At 40.2% G+C, this 17,737-nt stretch overlaps 1 protein-coding gene across 2 annotated transcripts in view; it reads right to left on the reverse strand.

The window, feature by feature from the left end:
* PALMD (palmdelphin) overlaps positions 1–17,532 on the reverse strand; it is a 47,813-nt gene extending 30,281 nt beyond the window's left edge. For both annotated transcript variants that reach the window (XR_003912501.1, XM_029949689.1), the window contains exons 1-2: positions 17,008–17,532; positions 1,783–1,863 (exon numbers count right to left, since the gene is read on the reverse strand). Coding sequence is in view for 1 of the 2 variants with exons in the window: in XM_029949689.1 (XP_029805549.1) it covers positions 1,783–1,863; positions 17,008–17,052 (126 nt within the window). In the remaining variant the exon portion in view is untranslated. The remainder of the gene's footprint in view (positions 1–1,782; positions 1,864–17,007) is intronic.
* Between the last annotated feature and the right edge of the window lie 205 nt (positions 17,533–17,737).

Genomic DNA, 17,737 nt, shown 5'->3' on the forward strand with positions numbered 1-17,737 from the left:
AGTCTTAAAAGAAGTGCCACCTCAGAAATGGAACTTTCAGTGAGTCAGAATTTTCTTTTCCTTTCTTTTATCTTTTGTTTTTATTTTAGAGAGAGAGAGCAAGAGTGGGGGAGAGGGACAGAGGGAGAGAGAGAGAGAGAGAGAGAGAGAGAGAGAGAGAGAATGAATATCCCAGGCATGCTCCATGCTCAGTGTGGAGCCCAGCATGGGGCTCAATCCCACAACCCTGGTCTCATGACTTGAGCTTCATGGCTCAAGCTCAACTGACCCAGCCACCCAGATGCCCTGAGCCAGTTTTCTTATGTGAAACTTGCTTCCTAGAATGAACTGTGAGGGGGATATTTAACCCTTTCTCTTACTGTGAGCTCTGCTGTTGTCTGGCCACCCACCCTGCAAGTATAGCAGTTGCTGACTGCTAGACAGCTATCTGTTTGCTCAGACGCAATCACTACTTTATTGTGAGACTCAAATTGTGTATACAGTGTGTGTGTATGTGTGTGTGTGTGTGTGTGTGTGTGTGAGAGAGAGAGAGGGAGAGAGAGAGAGGGAGAGGGAGAGGGAAAGAGAGAGAGAATGAGAGACAGAGAGCAAGCACTGGTTAACAGAAATGGCTTAGCTCAGAAATTATTGTGAATTTGATTTTTGATTTGAGTTTCACCAAAGTAACTTGGTAAAATTTGTTTTTGTTTCATTGATTTTTCTGGTTATACACACTGCATTTCTTGGCTATATCTACTACTCATGTAAATTCAGTGTGGCATACTGCAAGACTAGCAGGCAACTGTACTTTGAAATTGTCCTTCAAACTTTGGAAATATAATATATACACTAAAAAAAAGAAAATAAATGGCTTTTGCTGTAAATAAAAAAAAACTTTGGAAATGTCGATTTGTATAGGAACAAAGGAGCAAACAGAATCCAGAGAACTGAGGCTAACTGGAAACTTAAATTACGTTTCTTTCAGAGGTGGTTACTTGATCCATTACAAAGATGGAGTTAGCAGAATTTGGCAAGTTTACCTTAAGTGTGTAGACTCCACAAGTGTGTGGCATTGTTGCATTGAGGGATTCTTTAAACCTATTGATAGCCGCCCTGCGGGAGAAGTAGCTTCCTGCTTGGACCTGTTCACAAGGAGCTCCTGTTTGTCATTTGGTTGCATCCTGTGACTAAGCTATGTAATAAAATATTGAAACTCAATGTGCTTTAATTACCAAATGACCACACCCATGGAAGATGTAAAGTCTGATTTTAAAAATGGAGGTTTATTTCTGGGGGTGATCTCATGTTTTGTCAAAACAAAACAAAAGAAAACAAAACCCTGAAGCGATACATAAACAATATTGAATTCATTGCACTGAGCTTTTAAATACAAGCATCCTTGACCATGCCAGACAGTGTCAGTTGTGTACCCCCCGGGGAAAGGCTGGCTTTTCATTGATTTCAAAAGGGACTTCCTAGCTGGATCTGTCCCTAGGGATGTTAAGCAAGACTGTGTTCAAGGCCAAATTGTCAAGGCTGAATTCTCAAGGTTACCCAAGAAAATGAGGAAATTCAGTAATAAAGGGTACCGTAATAAAAGCATGCTTTCAGCTTTCCGCATGTTTCCAGAAGGTATTACTCTCATATGCAAAATTTCTAGTTTCTTGGCCTGCCCTATGGTTACTAAAGTATAATAGAACTATGCTGATTTTTTCCCTTCCTAAAGCATTACTATAGAAATTTGAGTGCCATTAGAATATCTGAATACAAAATCATTGAAATGAAATTAAAATAATAAATTACCTTTAAATGCTGGTGCTTTAGTTTTTCTTCCTCTATTTTCAGACGCTTCTGTGAGATTTCTTCCTGTATTTTTCTTTTATCCTGAAATAAAAGAAGTTCCAGCATAATCTATTTTTTTCAGTTTGCTTAAATACGTTTCCTTGGGGTTGTTGTCATTACCGAATGGCTGGCCAGGCGTATGCTCTTGGCATCGATAGGAAGCTGCTTTGGAAACTCATATTTCAAAGTGAAGGAGGGCAAAGTGAGACATTCAAAGCATTTTGCTGATGGAAAATGATATAATCTGCTTATAAAAAAAAGAGAACTTGATCATATTTTAATGTCTTTCCTTCCCCACTGCCCTCCCATCCCCTTAAAAAAGATCTTCCCCATTAATTTAGCAAGATTGAGCTACTGAGTGATGCAATGGAAAAAGTGAATTTTAAGGAGGGAGTTTTGAAATAGGCATGAGGAAACTCTGTGAGGAGAGAGACTGTTCCTGGCACAGAACTGAAGAAACTGCTGGGTAAAAGGTTTGCTTCTGTGGGAAAACAGGATAGCTAGCCTGCAGAGCACTAGAAAAGTAGGAAGCTAGAAAGTGGAGTGTTTCCTCCCCGTATAATTTGCCATGTGAAGATAGAGCAAAAAGGGTTCAGATAATGCTTGTTAACAGTAAAGGGCTTTTAACTGAAGTACACAAAATTCATGGGGAGATACAGTATCTTTCACCAAGTTTAAATTGCATTACCTCAAAAAACCCAGTAAGCATAACTGTTAATGCCCAGAAGTACTTTTTAGAAAATATAACGTACATACTAAATAGTCTGGGCTTGAATTCTGGCTCTGCCATTTACTAGCTCTGTGTCTTTGGACAAAATCCTTAACTCCTCTGTGCCTCCATTACCTCATCTGAAAAAGGGGCATAATAAGAGAATCTCCCTCTTAAGACAGGGGCATTAAATGTATGTAAAAGTTCCTAGGACAGTGCCTAACACATAGTGCTCTGTAAGTATTTGTTTTAAAAAATTAAGCAAATACCACTTAACCTGTTAATCCCAGAAAGTAGCACACTAATTCTGATAATTCTTCCATTAGCCTGAAATGTTTTGAGATTCACTGTCTGGAATTGTTTGAGGCATTTTGCAAGCTATGCAAAAAGGCACTTATTTCCCTATTTTTTTGACCAGAGTTGACATTATCCTCCATCTATTTATAAGAGTGGATTTTAAATCTGCTTTCAAAATTGAAAACTCCCAGGGGATAAGAATTTGTTGCCAGCGAAGACGACTAGAAGAATGTGAAGCAGGCCCAGAAGGTGATTTAGAAGGAAGAGTTCCAAAACTCCTTGGCAGCGTTACTGAAGTAAGTGCGTGGCTTCCTGATGTGACTCCTTTGAAGATAGAAACTCTTTTTTTGATGCATAAGTTCAGGTACATTTGTTGAAGAAAAACAACACATTGCTCTCCAACTTTATGTCACGTTTTTCTTTGTGTATTAGAAGAATATATGACTTCATCGGTATCACTTTGTAAGCTTCATAAGCAGCTCTTTTGAAAAAAAATTAGCTAGGCAACAAGTGTCGGTCTTTAGTATCAGTTCTTTGGATCAAATCTGGTCTTTAGCAACAAAACCTCTGATAACATGTTAGTTCCCCAATGTATCTAGAGGCTGTAATTGAGCGAAGATTGGTAATGTTTCAAATGTATTATGCCAAATATTTTGGTGAGTATTTTACAGGAACTATTTCATCAAATCTTAATAACAAAGATATTGTAATGATTTTCATTTTAGAAGAGGAAATGTACATTTAACTAATTAATTTACTTATGAGCTCTCAAAACTAGTAAGTGGAGGAACCAGGATTTGAACTCACACAGTTTGAGTTCAGCCTTCACACTCTTAGCCAATTCATGATGCCATTTTCCTAAATGAGAAATTAGTCCAGCTTCTCACAGCTCCCCTCACTGCCCCCTGTTATCATGAACTGTGGCCTGGAGGCAGTGCCAGCAGAGCCAGCAACAGGAGTGGGGCCTCTCCTTAGGAGGGAGCACAGTTTTGGGACCATTTTTAGTGTGGGTGTGTAATCATCCATGTCTCACCCGCAGTGGCCCATAGAGAAGAATGCCTTATGTATCAGAGCAGTGACTGCTGAACCCAGCAAGTCTTCCCCACCCCTGTCGATAGCCAGTTTGGGCTGGTTTCATCTTGGGGTTAGTAATAAGGGAAAGCTGTGGGTAGAGAGCGTCTGAAGTGTTTTGGCAACACAAGGCTTATAGAGGGTTGCTAAGGAATACCAATGTTTTGTCTCTCAGAGGTAATGTGATGCCTCCCTTATGTCAGTCTAGGTAATTAAGAAGATAAGTTTATAATGTTATAGGCATGATTCTCTTTTAAGATAGAAGCACTTTTCCCTCATAAGGTATTCAACAGCAAGTGTTCCTTTTGCAACATTTCATAGGGACCTATATGACAAGTAAGATGGCAGTAAGTTAATTTTATCAAGGCAAAATAGACTATAAGTCAATGCTAAGTTGTATACCTAGCCCTATTGCTAGTGTACTGAAAGTTACCAGAGCCTGTTAATTCTTTCCTAAATTGTCATGGAGCAAATAGATGTGAAATGCCATTTGCTTCCAAAGATTTTCCCAATAGCTTAGGCATCTCTATAGACACGTTTTGTACCTGGCACATCAGATACTTAATAATGTCAACTCTTATGAATAACTTACATTGATGTTTACTTCTTTACTGTTCTGTTTAATGAACAGTTGTGGAGATTTTTAGCTGTCTGACTTAGAAGGTTTTAGCAGTTGACACCCACAGATTCTAATTCTGTATAAGCCTACCTCTTGATTAATTTGAAAATTAATTTATTTACCTTGTGCAACTAAGAAAGCTATTGTGACCATCTATGATTCAATGATATTACCATACTCACAATGAGTACAGTAGTTAGGAGCATATTTTAGAGATAGTATTAATTAACAAAGAGTTAATATTCTAAAATGCCTGAATCTGTAAAAAAGGCATGATTGATTCTGAGTTATTTAATGGTAAATTTGTCTAATGCTGCAGTACTAATGTACAAATGCTGTGTTCAAGGTGACATTAGAAGTTGTGCAGTATTACTGCTAGGGATTTACCCAAGGGATACAGAAGTGCTGATGCATAGGAGCACGTGTACCCCAATGTTCATAGCAGCACTGTCAACAATAGCCAAAACATGAAAAGAGCCCAAATGTCCATCACCTGATGAGTGGATCAAGAAGATGTGGTATATATATATATATATATATATACATACATACATATACATACAGTGGAGTATTACATGGCAATGAGAAAGAATGAAATCTGGTCATTTGTAGCAAAGTGGATGAACCTCGAGGGTGTCATGCTAAGTGAAATAAGTCAGGCGGAAAAGGACAGATACCATATGTTTGCACTCATATGTCTAACAGGAGAACCCTAATGGAGGACCATAGGGAGGGGAAGGGGGAAAGAGAGTTGGGGAGAGGAGGGACGCAAAACCTGAGAGACTATTGAATACTGAAAATGAACCAAGGGTTGAAGGGGGAGGGGGAGGAAGGGAGGTGGTGGTGATGGAGGAGGGCACTTGTGGGGAAGAGCACTGGGTGTTGTATGGTAACCAATTTGACAATAAACTATTAAAAAAAAAGAAGTGCAATATTTAAAAATTATTCATAAGTAGATACTTTCATCATAAATAAAGAAAATCATCCAAGTGACTATATAGTCTGAGAAAGTGATAAATGTCATTCCTGAGGCATAAGGAAGGTTCTGTGGGACTTAAGGAGAGAGAGGGAGCAGTTACTTCTAGCCAATGTGGTTGAGAGAGGCTTTGATGTAGCATTTGAGTGGAGTATGTTGGATAGTTGGTGTTGGTGGGGACCAGGGGAGTGGGGAGAAAGGGGATTCAGGTCAAGGGCTTAATATGAGCAAAGGCCTAGAAGTAGAAAAGTGGAACATTATATAGAACAGCAATTCTGGAATCTATGTTGCCATGTGAGTTAGTGGTAAAGAAAATAGGGATAACTGGGTGAGGATAAGTCCTCAGCAGAAAATTGAATGGCAGGGCAAGGGGTTTGGGATTTACTTATGTACTGAGATAAAAAGCAACGAAAGTGTTCAGAGGGAGAAGATTAATAGAGTTAAAACCATGGTTTAAGAAGTTTAATCCAGCCTAATTGTGTAGTAGATGTTGAAGGAGGAGCTCTGAAAAAGACCAAATAAGTATAATCTAATTAATATAATTTAATCTAATATGAACAAAATACCAATGATAAAATTTCTAACTGAAGGTTTTTTAGGTGGCAAGTAGACAAGTAGACTTAGCCAGAAAGGATTTTAACTGCAGCTTTAATGGCCTTATTTTAGGGGGCACATGGGGTGGCTCAGTCAGTTAAGTGTCCTACTCTTGACTTCAGCTCAGGTCATGATCTCATAGTTCATGGGATCGAGCCCTGCATTGGGCTCTGCACTGACAGCACAGAGCCTGCTTAGGAGTCTCTCCTTCTTCCTCCCTCCCTTTCTCATCCCCATCCCTGAATGGGGATGGCCAGTTAGGCTAGGACTCATACATTTTAAGACCAGGAAAGCTTGAGCAAGAGGTAGCAGAAGGTGTGGATGTCAGAGATACCAAAGAGTTAAAGTTGGCATGACGTGGAAACTGGTGACATATGGATGCAGGAGACGAAGGGGCCAAATGTGAGTATAAGGCTTTTATGCCTAAATAGAGGAGGATCACCAATAGACACAAGAAATTCGAAGAAGGAAGAAAGAGTTTTGTAGGAAGGATGGTAGAGTCATACCAAGTTTGAAGTGTGTTGGGGTGCCTGGGTGGTCCCTTCAATTAAGTGTCTGATTCTTGATTTTGGCTCAGGTCATGATCTCACAGTTCATGAGACTGAGCTCCATGTTGGGCTCTGTGCTTACAGAATGGAGCCTGCTTGGGTTTCTCTCTCTTTGCCACTCCTTCTCCCAGCCCCACTCATGCACATGTATGTGTGTGCTCTCTCTGTCTCTAAATAAATAAATAAATAAATAAATAAATAAATAAGTAAATAACTTAAAAAAATGTTTGAAGTGTCTTTGGGACAACCAGGTGGAGTGTCTGGTGGACAGTTCAAATGTTGGTTGGAGAGAGATGAGGGGTCAGAGCTAAAGATGCAGGAGTTTTGGAAGGACTAGCTGAAGTTGGGAGACTGTCAGAGCATGACAGAAAAGAGAAGGAGAGCTGAGGACAGATACTTCATGAAGCACCTACATTTAAGAAAATAAATCCAGATGGAATTTTATTTAGTGGTCAATCAGATATTATTTGTAATAGAAGTTGGTGAATTGGGCCAATTCAAGTAGTCAGATGGTTTGAGATTCATTCTGCTAGATGCTGATCATCTTATAATTTCATGACTAGTGTTATTGATGTTTTAATTGCTGAAGGTCTCAAAATAACAATAATAGAAGCTGCTTATTTGGATTTAACTACTTGGAACAGTGCACAACTTCTTGGTGAGGTGCAAATAATGGTAACCTTGAAAGAAAGAGATGTGCTAGTGCAATATTCCTAGAGAAGAATCCTGAGCATATTGAGAAGTTTCCAAGATTTGAGTGAAACTAGATTTTAAAAAATTTTTTAAAAAATTCTAAAAAGACATTCTTGAAAAAGGTGCACACATTTCAAGATGGAAGATAGGTCATGAAGCCTGGGCAATTTACAAGTGGAAACACGGCTACACAATTACAAATGATCTCAGGTAAGAAGAAAAGAATATTCTATAACCAAACCCAGACCAAAGAGTTTGGTATCACTGGGAGCTCTCCATGAACTCATGACACCAAGAATAAAGATGAGCATTGGTACCTATTTGTAATAGTGTAAATAAGGCCGTGATCATATAGTGGTTAGTACTCTGCGTTGTGTAATAGTGTAAATAAGGTGAAAAAAAATCTGAAGTGATGTGAAGATAAGAAGCATGTGAAAAACAGTGAGGGCCCAGAAAGCATGGGTGTATAAATAATTATATATTTAAGTTATTTTCAGAGCAAAAAGGTAAAGCCAGTCACTGGACAACTGCTGAGATGCATGTGTAATAGTAACGTGGTGAAGACAGAACCATTCCATTTCTATTTTGTGTGCACTTTTTTGATTAAGGAGAAAAATATTAACCCTGTAAAGGACAGAACAAATAAGCTTAAAGGAAAATGGAAGCAGAAGAGGAAATAGAGCACCAAAGACAGAGCTGCTCAGACTCTGATGGGTTTCACTTCAGGGAGGAGAAAACTTTATAGGCATGAGAGAAGAATATTGTCAGGTAATCTTGCGGTCTCCAGTGAAGAGGTACCTGAAGGCTGAAAGTGGCAAGTGCCCCAATTTCTTGAAAAGGGACAAAGGGGAATTATGAATATTTAAAGACTGGTGAATTTACTGGTTAATCCCTGGCAAAATTGTAGAATGAATTATTACACAGTGTTGTATTTATTTAAAAAAACTTTTTTTTAACATTTATTTTTGAGAGAGACACAGAGTGTGAGCAGAGGAGGGTCAGACAGAGAGGGTGACACAGACTCTGAAGCAGGCTCCAGGCTCATGAGCTAGCTGTCAGCACAGAGCCTGACGCGGGGCTCAATCTCATGAACCATGAGATCATGACCTGAGCTGAAGTCGCCACTTAACCAACTGAGCCACCCATGCACCCCCTAAACAGTGTTGTATTTAGACAAGCAATGTCTAAGAGATAACATTCAGTTATTAAAACAAAGCATTTATAATTAACTTTATTTCTTTTGCTTAAGTTTTCAGATCTGCAGAAGATAAAGATTGTATTGGTGGCAACAATAGCTAACATTTACAGATAACCTTATATGTCAGGAACTACTTAAAGCACTTAAATGTATCTATTTAATCTTCTTCCAAATTTCTTTGAAGTAGGGACCACATTTATCCCAATTAGGTAGGTGAAGAAATTGAGGAATGAAGATATCAAGATTATGGGAATTCAGTATGTCTGGGTTTTAGCATAGCTTTGGACATAGTTTTATATTTTATTCTTTTTTTTTAAATGTTATTTATTTTGAGAGAGGAGAGAGTGCAAGCAGGGGAAGGGTGGAGAGAGAATCCCAAGCAGGCCCTGCACTATCAGCACAGAGTTCAACTGGGTACTTGATCCTGAGAGTGAGATTATGACCTGAGTTTGAATCAAGAGTTGGTAGCTTTACGGACTGAGCCACCCAGGCTCACCTTTCATTCTTTTGGAAATTTTTATAAATGAAAACAGAAAAAAATATATAGTTGAAAGTGTCAACATTAAGAAAAACAATGCCTTATAAGAAGAGAGCCCCCTTCCCCACGAATAATCAAAGATAATGGTGAATTTGGTTGTTGCCTTCAGTGAAAAACCATTTTTTCAGCTTGATGGCACTCATTCACTCATTCATAATGGTTGTTTGTTTGTTTTGCTCCAGTGAGTGCTGAGCGCAGTGTTGTGCCTGGGAGCTGTGTGAGATACAGTGATGTCCCTGCCTTAAGAAATTCTGGCTAGAGAAGCGCCTAGGTGGCTCAGTTGGCTATGCATCTGCCTCTTGATTTCAGCTCAGGTCATGATCTCATGGTCATGAGATGGAGCCTAGCCCTGAGCATCCAGGCTCCATGCTGAGCCCAGAGCTTGCCTGAGATTCTCTCTGTCCGTCTTTCTCTGCCACTACCTCCCCCCTCCCACTGCTCACACTGTAAAATAAATAAATAAACATTTAGAAAAATGTTTCTTAAAAAAATCCTGGCTGGGGACACCTAGATGACTCAGTTGGTTAAGCATCTCACCAGCTCAGGTCATGATCTTGAGGTCCATGGGTTCCAGCCCCACATCAGGCTCCGTGCTGACAGCTCAGCACAGAGACTGTTTCAGATTCTGTCTCCCTCACTCTCTGCCCCTCCCTTGCTCATGCTCTGTCTCTCTCTGTTTCTCAAAAATGAATAAATGTTAAAAAAAAGTAAAAAGTTCTGGCTGGAGGGAAGAGACCATGTAATGGAAGTGGGATGGGGAGAAGGTAACAAAGGTTTAGAGTGCAGGACGCTCTGGGAAATGATGCTGTCTGAGCCCTGTTGAATCAATTACAAATGCTTCTAAAATGGCATCTCTTTTCCCACCTGTACTGCCGGTGGGCTGGGGAAAGCAGAGGAGACTGTCGGGGCTGAAGGACTGCTTGAGGTTAGAAATGTGGCAAAGTGAAGCAGAACCTCCATAGATTCTTCTCTCTGTTCCCCTCTTCAAACTCTATTGCGAAGGAACCACAGAGGAAGTTCTCAATGGGGTGAGGTTTGTGGTTTTGATGTTTCTTAGAATTAATTGTGATGTGGTCAGAGAGTCTGACAAGCCGAAGAATGGATTCAAGTTATGCTATTTCACTAATCCCTTAACTTTTTTGGTCTTACGTTTTCTGTCTACAAAATGGATTATGACACCTGCTTTTGCAAATACTCCTAGGATCTTTGAACAAATGAGATATGGATGTGAAAGCTTTATTTTTATTTCTTGTAAAGCCTTAGCACTGTGTAAGAATAGGTGCTATTATTATTGTCACTAATCTTGGAATTCTTTCACTTATGAGATATCCTTTATGTCCTTGATCTGTGAGTATAAGTTGATTTTGAATAGCAGTTGTTTAGCTCATTTTATGTATGTATGTATTTATTTATAAAAAGTTTTTTATTTATTTTGGGGGGAGGGAAGGGCAAAGAGAGAGGGAGAGAAAGATTCCCAAGCAGGGAACCCTGAGATCATGACCTGTGAATAGCAGTTGTAGCTCATTTTACTATGTGGCATCCCCTGTGTCAATCATAGACACAATTACACTTTTAAAACTTGGTGCTTAGGGTGTGCCTGAGTGGCTCAGTCAGTTAAGCCTCCGACTTTGGCTCAGGTCAGATCTCACATTTGTGGGTTCGAGCCCCGTGTCAGGCTCTGTGCTAACAGCTGGCTCAGAGCCTGGAGCCTGCTTCGGATTCTGTGTCTCCTCTCTCTCTCTGATCCTCCCCCTCTCATGCTCTGTGTCTCTCTGTATCAAAAATAAATAAAACATTAAAAAAATTAAAAAAACAAACAAACAAACAAAAGTTGGTGCTTAGGACAGGAACCCGTTTTGATTTCCACTCAGAGCTTCAGAGAATAACCTGGCTCTACCTCTTAAATGGTGTGACTGAGTCCACTCAGTCTCTGGAGTTTTATGAAAAACCTGTGAAGTATAAATCTTACTTCCTCCATTCCTGGGGTTTCTTAGGAAAGTAGACACCCCACAGGGTTCCTGGTGAGAGAACTTGTTGAGGCTGTAAATTTTCTGGGAATCTCTTCCGCAAAGACAAGAGTGTCATTGAAATAAGTGAAAATATTTGGATTTTATTTGAAGAGGAGCTAGGTAGTTTGAGCCTGGAGATTAGGAAGTAGAAGCCCTGTTTGACTTTCAGCCAGAACTGTGCTGTACTTGTTTACAGTCTAGTTAGACTTCAGAGCTAAGCCTCTGATTTTTATTGATCACAGTTTTCTAAAGAAGCAGCTTTTCTTTTTTTAACCCTCCAGTAATATTAAGAAAGTTCCTGGGGATCCTTGTCAGTGGAGGTCTTTGCAAAGTAGCATTATCATTCTGTAGCACACTGGAAAAACCTCGCCCTGTTATCAAAAAGCCATTTCCTTAATAACTATCAAACTTATTATACCTCTTCACATGCTCTCCTTTGTGGGTGGGCTATTATGCTTGGCAAAGAAATGTGGCATAGCACATTTTGTTTGAAGAAACCTTTCCCTCTCTGGAAGAAACATGCAGTCTCAGTATGGCACTGTGGACAATTGTGCAGAGGTTTTTTTTTTTTTTTTTTTTTTTGTTGTTTGAATATTCTAGCACAGGACTTCTTTATTTAGCAGATTCCTCCATTTCCACGTACCACTGTTATGTGAATGTCTCTAGATGTTCATGACGAATTAGAAGTTCTTCCTGTGACTTTGTTTTAACCATGAGGTACTCTGGCACCATGTATTTCAGCTATTATTATTTTAAGAAGTCCCTAGAACACTAAATAATTCAATGAACCACACACACATGAAGGTGTACCTTCAGCAAAGATCCAGACTGCTTGCTCTCACTTTCACTCCTCCTGACAGAATGAAGAGGGAAAACATGTATATGTTGGCCCAGGAGCCTGGTTTCTGGGCAAGTGACCTGTTAGGACATACGTGGCACCATGCTGGGAAGGGCCCAAAACTTCATTTAACGCTGTGCTGTCACCACCTGGGTATTTTGAATGCTTTTTCACAAGAGTCCCCAGATTTTCACGGTGTACTGGGTGCACAAAATATGTATCAGGTCCTGCGGTGAGGCCATTAACTGTCTTATTAGCTGTGAAGAGGTCCCAGATATTGACAAAAAGGAAACGAGATGAGGAGCAGTGTCCATTGGCAGGCCACTCATGCTAAAGAAATAACTAGAACCTGCCAGGACCTGTGTTTGTTATTGTTTTAATATTGGTTCTTTTTATCAGGTAGATTTCTGTTTTATGCAAAGAATTTTCTGCTTCCTGAATTCCAATGTTTACAAGGAAAAAATTCTAGAAAAAATTCTTTGGGAGTGGAAAGAAATAGGGAGTGGACCTGGGGAAATGTGAGAGCTCCTTAATATTTTGCGTCACGAGCGGCTTTGGCCGGCAAATCTGGCGCTGCTGCTCAAATTCCAGGGTCAGGACTTTACATGGCTCCCTTCCAAATGGAGTCAATCCTAGGCAGGTGCTTGTTGTTGGGATTATTCCTGTTGTCTAAATTTTGACAGCGCTCACCTCCTTCACACCTGTGCTTAAATGTCACTCTCTCCACGAGACACATTGTGCCAAGGCCACTGCGGATCTGAAACCCACACCATGTTCCCTTTCTTTCACTTCCTTTCATTTAAATGCATCAGGCTTGGCACACAGTGGGTGCTCAATAACCATTAATTGAATAAAGGAATGAAAGCATGAGCTGATCGCCTACATTCCTAGCAGTTAAAGATAAGCCTGATGGGAATAAAAATGTGAGCTTTATTCTTATCCCCTTTCTCCCCAGCTGGGTCTGTTCTCCAAAAGATTGATTGATTCTAGGTCTCCACATTCTTCTGAGGTCAGCCCCCAAACTGTGCTATTTTTATGATCTCTAGCCAGTTTAAGATCTCCGAGTTTTCCAGTCTGAGTGTCCCTGTGTTATTAAGAAACAGCATTTTCTAAGGTCATAGTAGGAATGGAGACAAGATAATGTGTTCCTTGCAGAGGAGGATGTCAAGGGCTCACAGAATATTACTAATCATAAGGGAATCTTTCTACTTCTGTGGGGAATTCACCTGGGTCTTTTCACTGGTTTCACCATGGGCCAAGTTTCCTTTCAGAGAGGAGCGGTGTAGGGGATAACAGTCCTGCCTCCCATTCTTCCCGAGAATGCTGGAGACACTGGTGTTGTCTGTTCCAGCAATATTTTTTTAATTTTTAATTTTTAAATTTTTTAGAGAGAGAATCCCAAGTGGAGCCTGAGCGGGGCTCAATTCCACAAGCTTGGGATCTGGGATCATGACTTGAGTGGAAATCAAGAGTCAGATACTCAACTGACTGAGGCACCCCAGTGTTCCCATTCCAGCAATACTAAAAGAATTTCAAATTACTAGTCTATTTCAATAGCTCTTTGTTTGTATAAATATCAGCTAGTTGTTAAAATATGTACTAACTTGAAAAGATCCTCAAGAGACTTTTCAAAGTTATACCTAATCAATTTGAAGTAGTCCTATTTTTGAGTTATAGCTGAAAACTGAACTCGTAGGCGATGAGATACTTCTACCTAAATTAATTCACTAAAGGAAGAGTTGGTACATGGATAAAGTAATGAAGGAAAAACATGACAGTAAGTGTGCAAAATAGAATACATATTTGGCATACCCAAATTGATACATTGTCTTTTAAACAGTCATTTCTGTGTACTTTCATAATTTTTTCTTTATTCTCTTTAAGCCTCTGAGAAGACTTCTGACAGTCTAAAATTCAGTTTACTGGTATGAGAATTGAATGACACTAATACAGTAATGTCGTCTTCAGTCTGAGAGCCAACATGCCACATTCCATCTGCCTACTGTGTTTAATCTATTTTTTTAGAGGAACCAGAATACTGGCCCTTGGTTCTGTCAAGTTATATGTTTATACATTTATTTTTTTCAACTCCTTGTAGTAGAAATAATGACTTCTTGGATGCCCCAAACCAGGTGGAATAAATAAAACAATGAAGATCATCCCATTTCACAGCCAGGAAATGGAGGAACAAATTTTAGTATAAAAACCAAATAGATCTGAGAGTATAAAAAAGCTTTTTTGGGGGCACCTGAGTGGCTCAGTCAGTTAAGCATCTGACTTCGGCTCAGGTCATGATCTCGCGGTTCACGGGTCCCGAGCTCCACTTCAGGCTTTGTGCTAACAATTTGGAGCCTGGAGCCTGCTTCAGATTTTGTGTCTCCCTCTGTCTCTGCTCCTTCCCTGCTCACACCCTGTCTTTCTGTCTCTCTCTCTCTCTCAAACAAATGTTAAAAAAATTTTTTTAAGTTTTTTTCTTTTCTAACAAAGTCTATGAGGTGCTGTGTTTAGGTACACTGGGATAGTCTTATGGTTTTGTTCCTGAAGTACACATTGTTTCAGTGCAAGGAAATAGGAGGAAAACAGTTAAAATGAGAAGATTGTGTTTAGGTCATGACATCTGCAAGATTTTAAGTACTTCCAAAAGTGAAACAGTCCCAGCAAGGTCTCTGAATACTGCATGTTTTCATTTTCCTGGGGGGGGTGGGGGGGGTTCTGAGGTGCCTTCCTGGTAAGGCGAGGCTGGAGAAAGCTGGCATCCCCCAGGGCTTCTAGCAGGCAGAGGAGTGGATGTGTTGTTTCCATGGACACACAGCTGTTCCATTTTTCCCTCTAGGTTGTGACAAATGTGACTGGGCTTAGCCTGGTGAGGTGGAGGCTAGTGTGAATTTATTCCCATGAACTTTCCCCTCCAATTTCCCCCCCAACAACCTTCATATAAACATATTATTTCCAAGAGAGAATTACTTTGTGACCTTGGGGCACCTGGGTGGCTCCGTCAGTTAAGCATCTGACTTTTGTTTTTAGCTTAGGTCATGATCTCATAGTTTGTGGGTTCAAGCCCTGCATTGGGCTCCACAGAGCCATCTTGGGGTTCTCTTTATCCCCCTATTTCTGCCCCTCCCCATCTCTTGTGTTTTGTCTCTTTCTCTCAAAATAAAAAAAATAAACTTAAGAAAGAATTACTTTGTGATCTTACTTTAGAGATTTGGTTAATTTCTTATAACGGGATATATTCAGGCCAAATGGAGTAATTAAAAAGTAGGAGTGTGCGTGTGTGAGAGAGAGAGAGAGGGGGAGAGAGAGAGAGAGAGAGAGAGAGAGAGAGAGAGAGAGAGAGAAAGAAAGAAAGAGAGAGTTTTAATCAGTAGAAGGACACACCAATATACTCAGGAACCTACTTACTCTCCTGTCTGCTTGTAAGGCATTATGCCTCTATTTGCATTCGGAACCCTCAGTGAAAATTCCTAGTCTTCCTGAATAATTGTATGCGGTCATATCTTTAGGACATGTGCTGCTTCAGTGGGAGTTATAAGGGGCACTGGAGGTAATAAGGGCTAAAAGAAGGGCATGCTACAATTCAAGAAGGAAAACGGGGAATGGAGGTAGTTGTATATTTCACTGGCTATATGATATAGTTCAGTAAATTAGGAGGTAGAAGCAAAGGCTGAGCCTGTGCCCACAGAACTCACACAGTGTAATAAAGTAACCTTTAGACAACAGCTGTAATGCACGAAGCCCATGCCAAAAACAACAGAGCAGGGCCCAGTTCCTGTCCCTTAAAGCCTGACAGCTGAAACGGTGGTTGAGTTTAACGACAAAAAAAAAAAAAAAGAAGAACAGAAAACAAACAATGATCCAAAACAAAGTTTTCTGAAGAAAGGAAAATGTACTAATTAGAAGTTAGACATTTCAAAAGCATTGTCTTATGGAAAAGTGCCAGCCTTATTGGTGGACTTCTGGACTTCTGGTTCCTTACTATTGGCTGAGAAAATGTTTCAATGTATTTAATCCTTTTTGGGTTCTGAGACATTGTATCCATTTAATAAAAATTCTAAATTTGGATTAGCATTATTATTTATGCTCTGAAAATTGGAAGAGCAAAGAATAATATCCTCCTACCTACCCTGATTTGGCATCTTTTTAAAATATAATTTGTTGTCACATTGGCTTAAGTACTCATTTCTTCTTGACAGCTCACTTCAGCGGCGGAAAATGCTGAGAGACTGAGATGTAAACTTCCCAGTTGTTAAAAAATTCTATCACAAATTGTAGCTAATCACAAATGACTGTGCCACAGATTTACAGGTACTGCCAAATACAGGATTTCATAAAATTAAAAAAAAAAGAGCTGGGTCATTTAAGGAAAGTAGTTTACTTCTTGCTTTGATTCTTTCCCAGAACAGACATAAGAAATGCACTATTTTCCTTCTTGGTATTAATGAGATATTTTCCAAATCCATTGCCTTGCATACAACTGCATTCCTTCATCGAGATCTTATTCAGTTTGTGACTCTGCTGAAAACTGATATCAAAGAATTAATCTGATACGTGCTTTTACCTACTTTTCTCTTGTTGAATGCTTAGTTTAAGTACAGCCACATTCGTTTTCATTCTGTTAGGCTTTCTGGAACATATTACCACATTACAAATAAAAAGTTTCAAGTTGTTTTATCTCTTTCTCTCTCCCCCTTTCAAAAGAGTTTAACTTTTTGGTGTGTTAACTGTTTAAGAAAGTTTCTAAGTTGGGGATCTGCTTTTTGATCTAACATCTGGCAAACACGAACTGAAGGAAAACCTGCATTTTTAAGGCACGTAGAAGGTGTATAACAGTGAACCAAACTGCCTGCATAGCTCCTAACTGCTCCTAAAGACAGGCAAGGTTTTTGTGACAGTAAACAACATTGCCCTGCACTCAGGTTCCAAAGCCCAAGAATTATAGAGGGTCACAAGGGTTAAGAGAGCGACAGAGACGTGTCCATGAAGGATGACAGTTCTGCTCTTCCACTTACAGAGGCTCCACAGCAGGGACACTAGCAATGTGTCTGCCGTTCCCCTAAGCAGCCACCTCGGTGAGTTATAACTGTACGCAGACTTACTGTGATGGCCTGGAGTCTTTCCTTCACCAGCTCCGCTTCTTCCATTCTAGAAGTCAAGGGCAGGCAGACGGTGCAGGAAGTCCAAAGCTACCATAAAGCAGGAGCCTCCGTGGGGAGAGGAGAAGGGTCCCGGAGGAGAAGCTCTTTGCACCAGTGGAGGAAGGCAGAAATCCTGGCTCGGCAGGAGCGTCTCTGAGCAGATGCACAGATCAGGCCAGACAGACACATGTAATGAGAGTGTGCTGGGGAGGCAGACCCTGGGGCTGCTGGCAAGAGCTGACTGACAAGTTTGAACGGCAGCCGCACCAGCCCTTTTCCTTCAGGAGCTGCCAGCTCTTTGTTGTAATGTGCACAGTTAGCAAGTCACATTTTCTTATTAACTGTTCCTTACCCAACTCATTATTTCCCAGGAGTGGCACGGGAAAGCCCATGAGCTGAGCATTTAATCAGCCCCTGCTCTAGCAACACACAACCACCTCTGTCTGTGTGGGTCTGTGTGTGTTTATACAGTTTATCTACACCCTCCTCCAGGGTTTACCAAGATCGGGCCTCACCTTGCCTGGCCTAAGCCGCTTGCTTGCCTTTCTTCCTCTGATTGGCTTCAGATAATACTAATAATAAATTCTACAGTTAATTTTGGAACTTAACATAGTGGCAAATTGATATCACATCATCCTTCCCTCTCCCTCCTCCTTCTGCATTAGCAGTTTGTTTCAAAGTTTGGAATCTT

This window comes from Suricata suricatta, chromosome 8, assembly GCF_006229205.1.
Source record: "Suricata suricatta isolate VVHF042 chromosome 8, meerkat_22Aug2017_6uvM2_HiC, whole genome shotgun sequence".
Taxonomy (NCBI): domain Eukaryota; kingdom Metazoa; phylum Chordata; class Mammalia; order Carnivora; family Herpestidae; genus Suricata; species Suricata suricatta.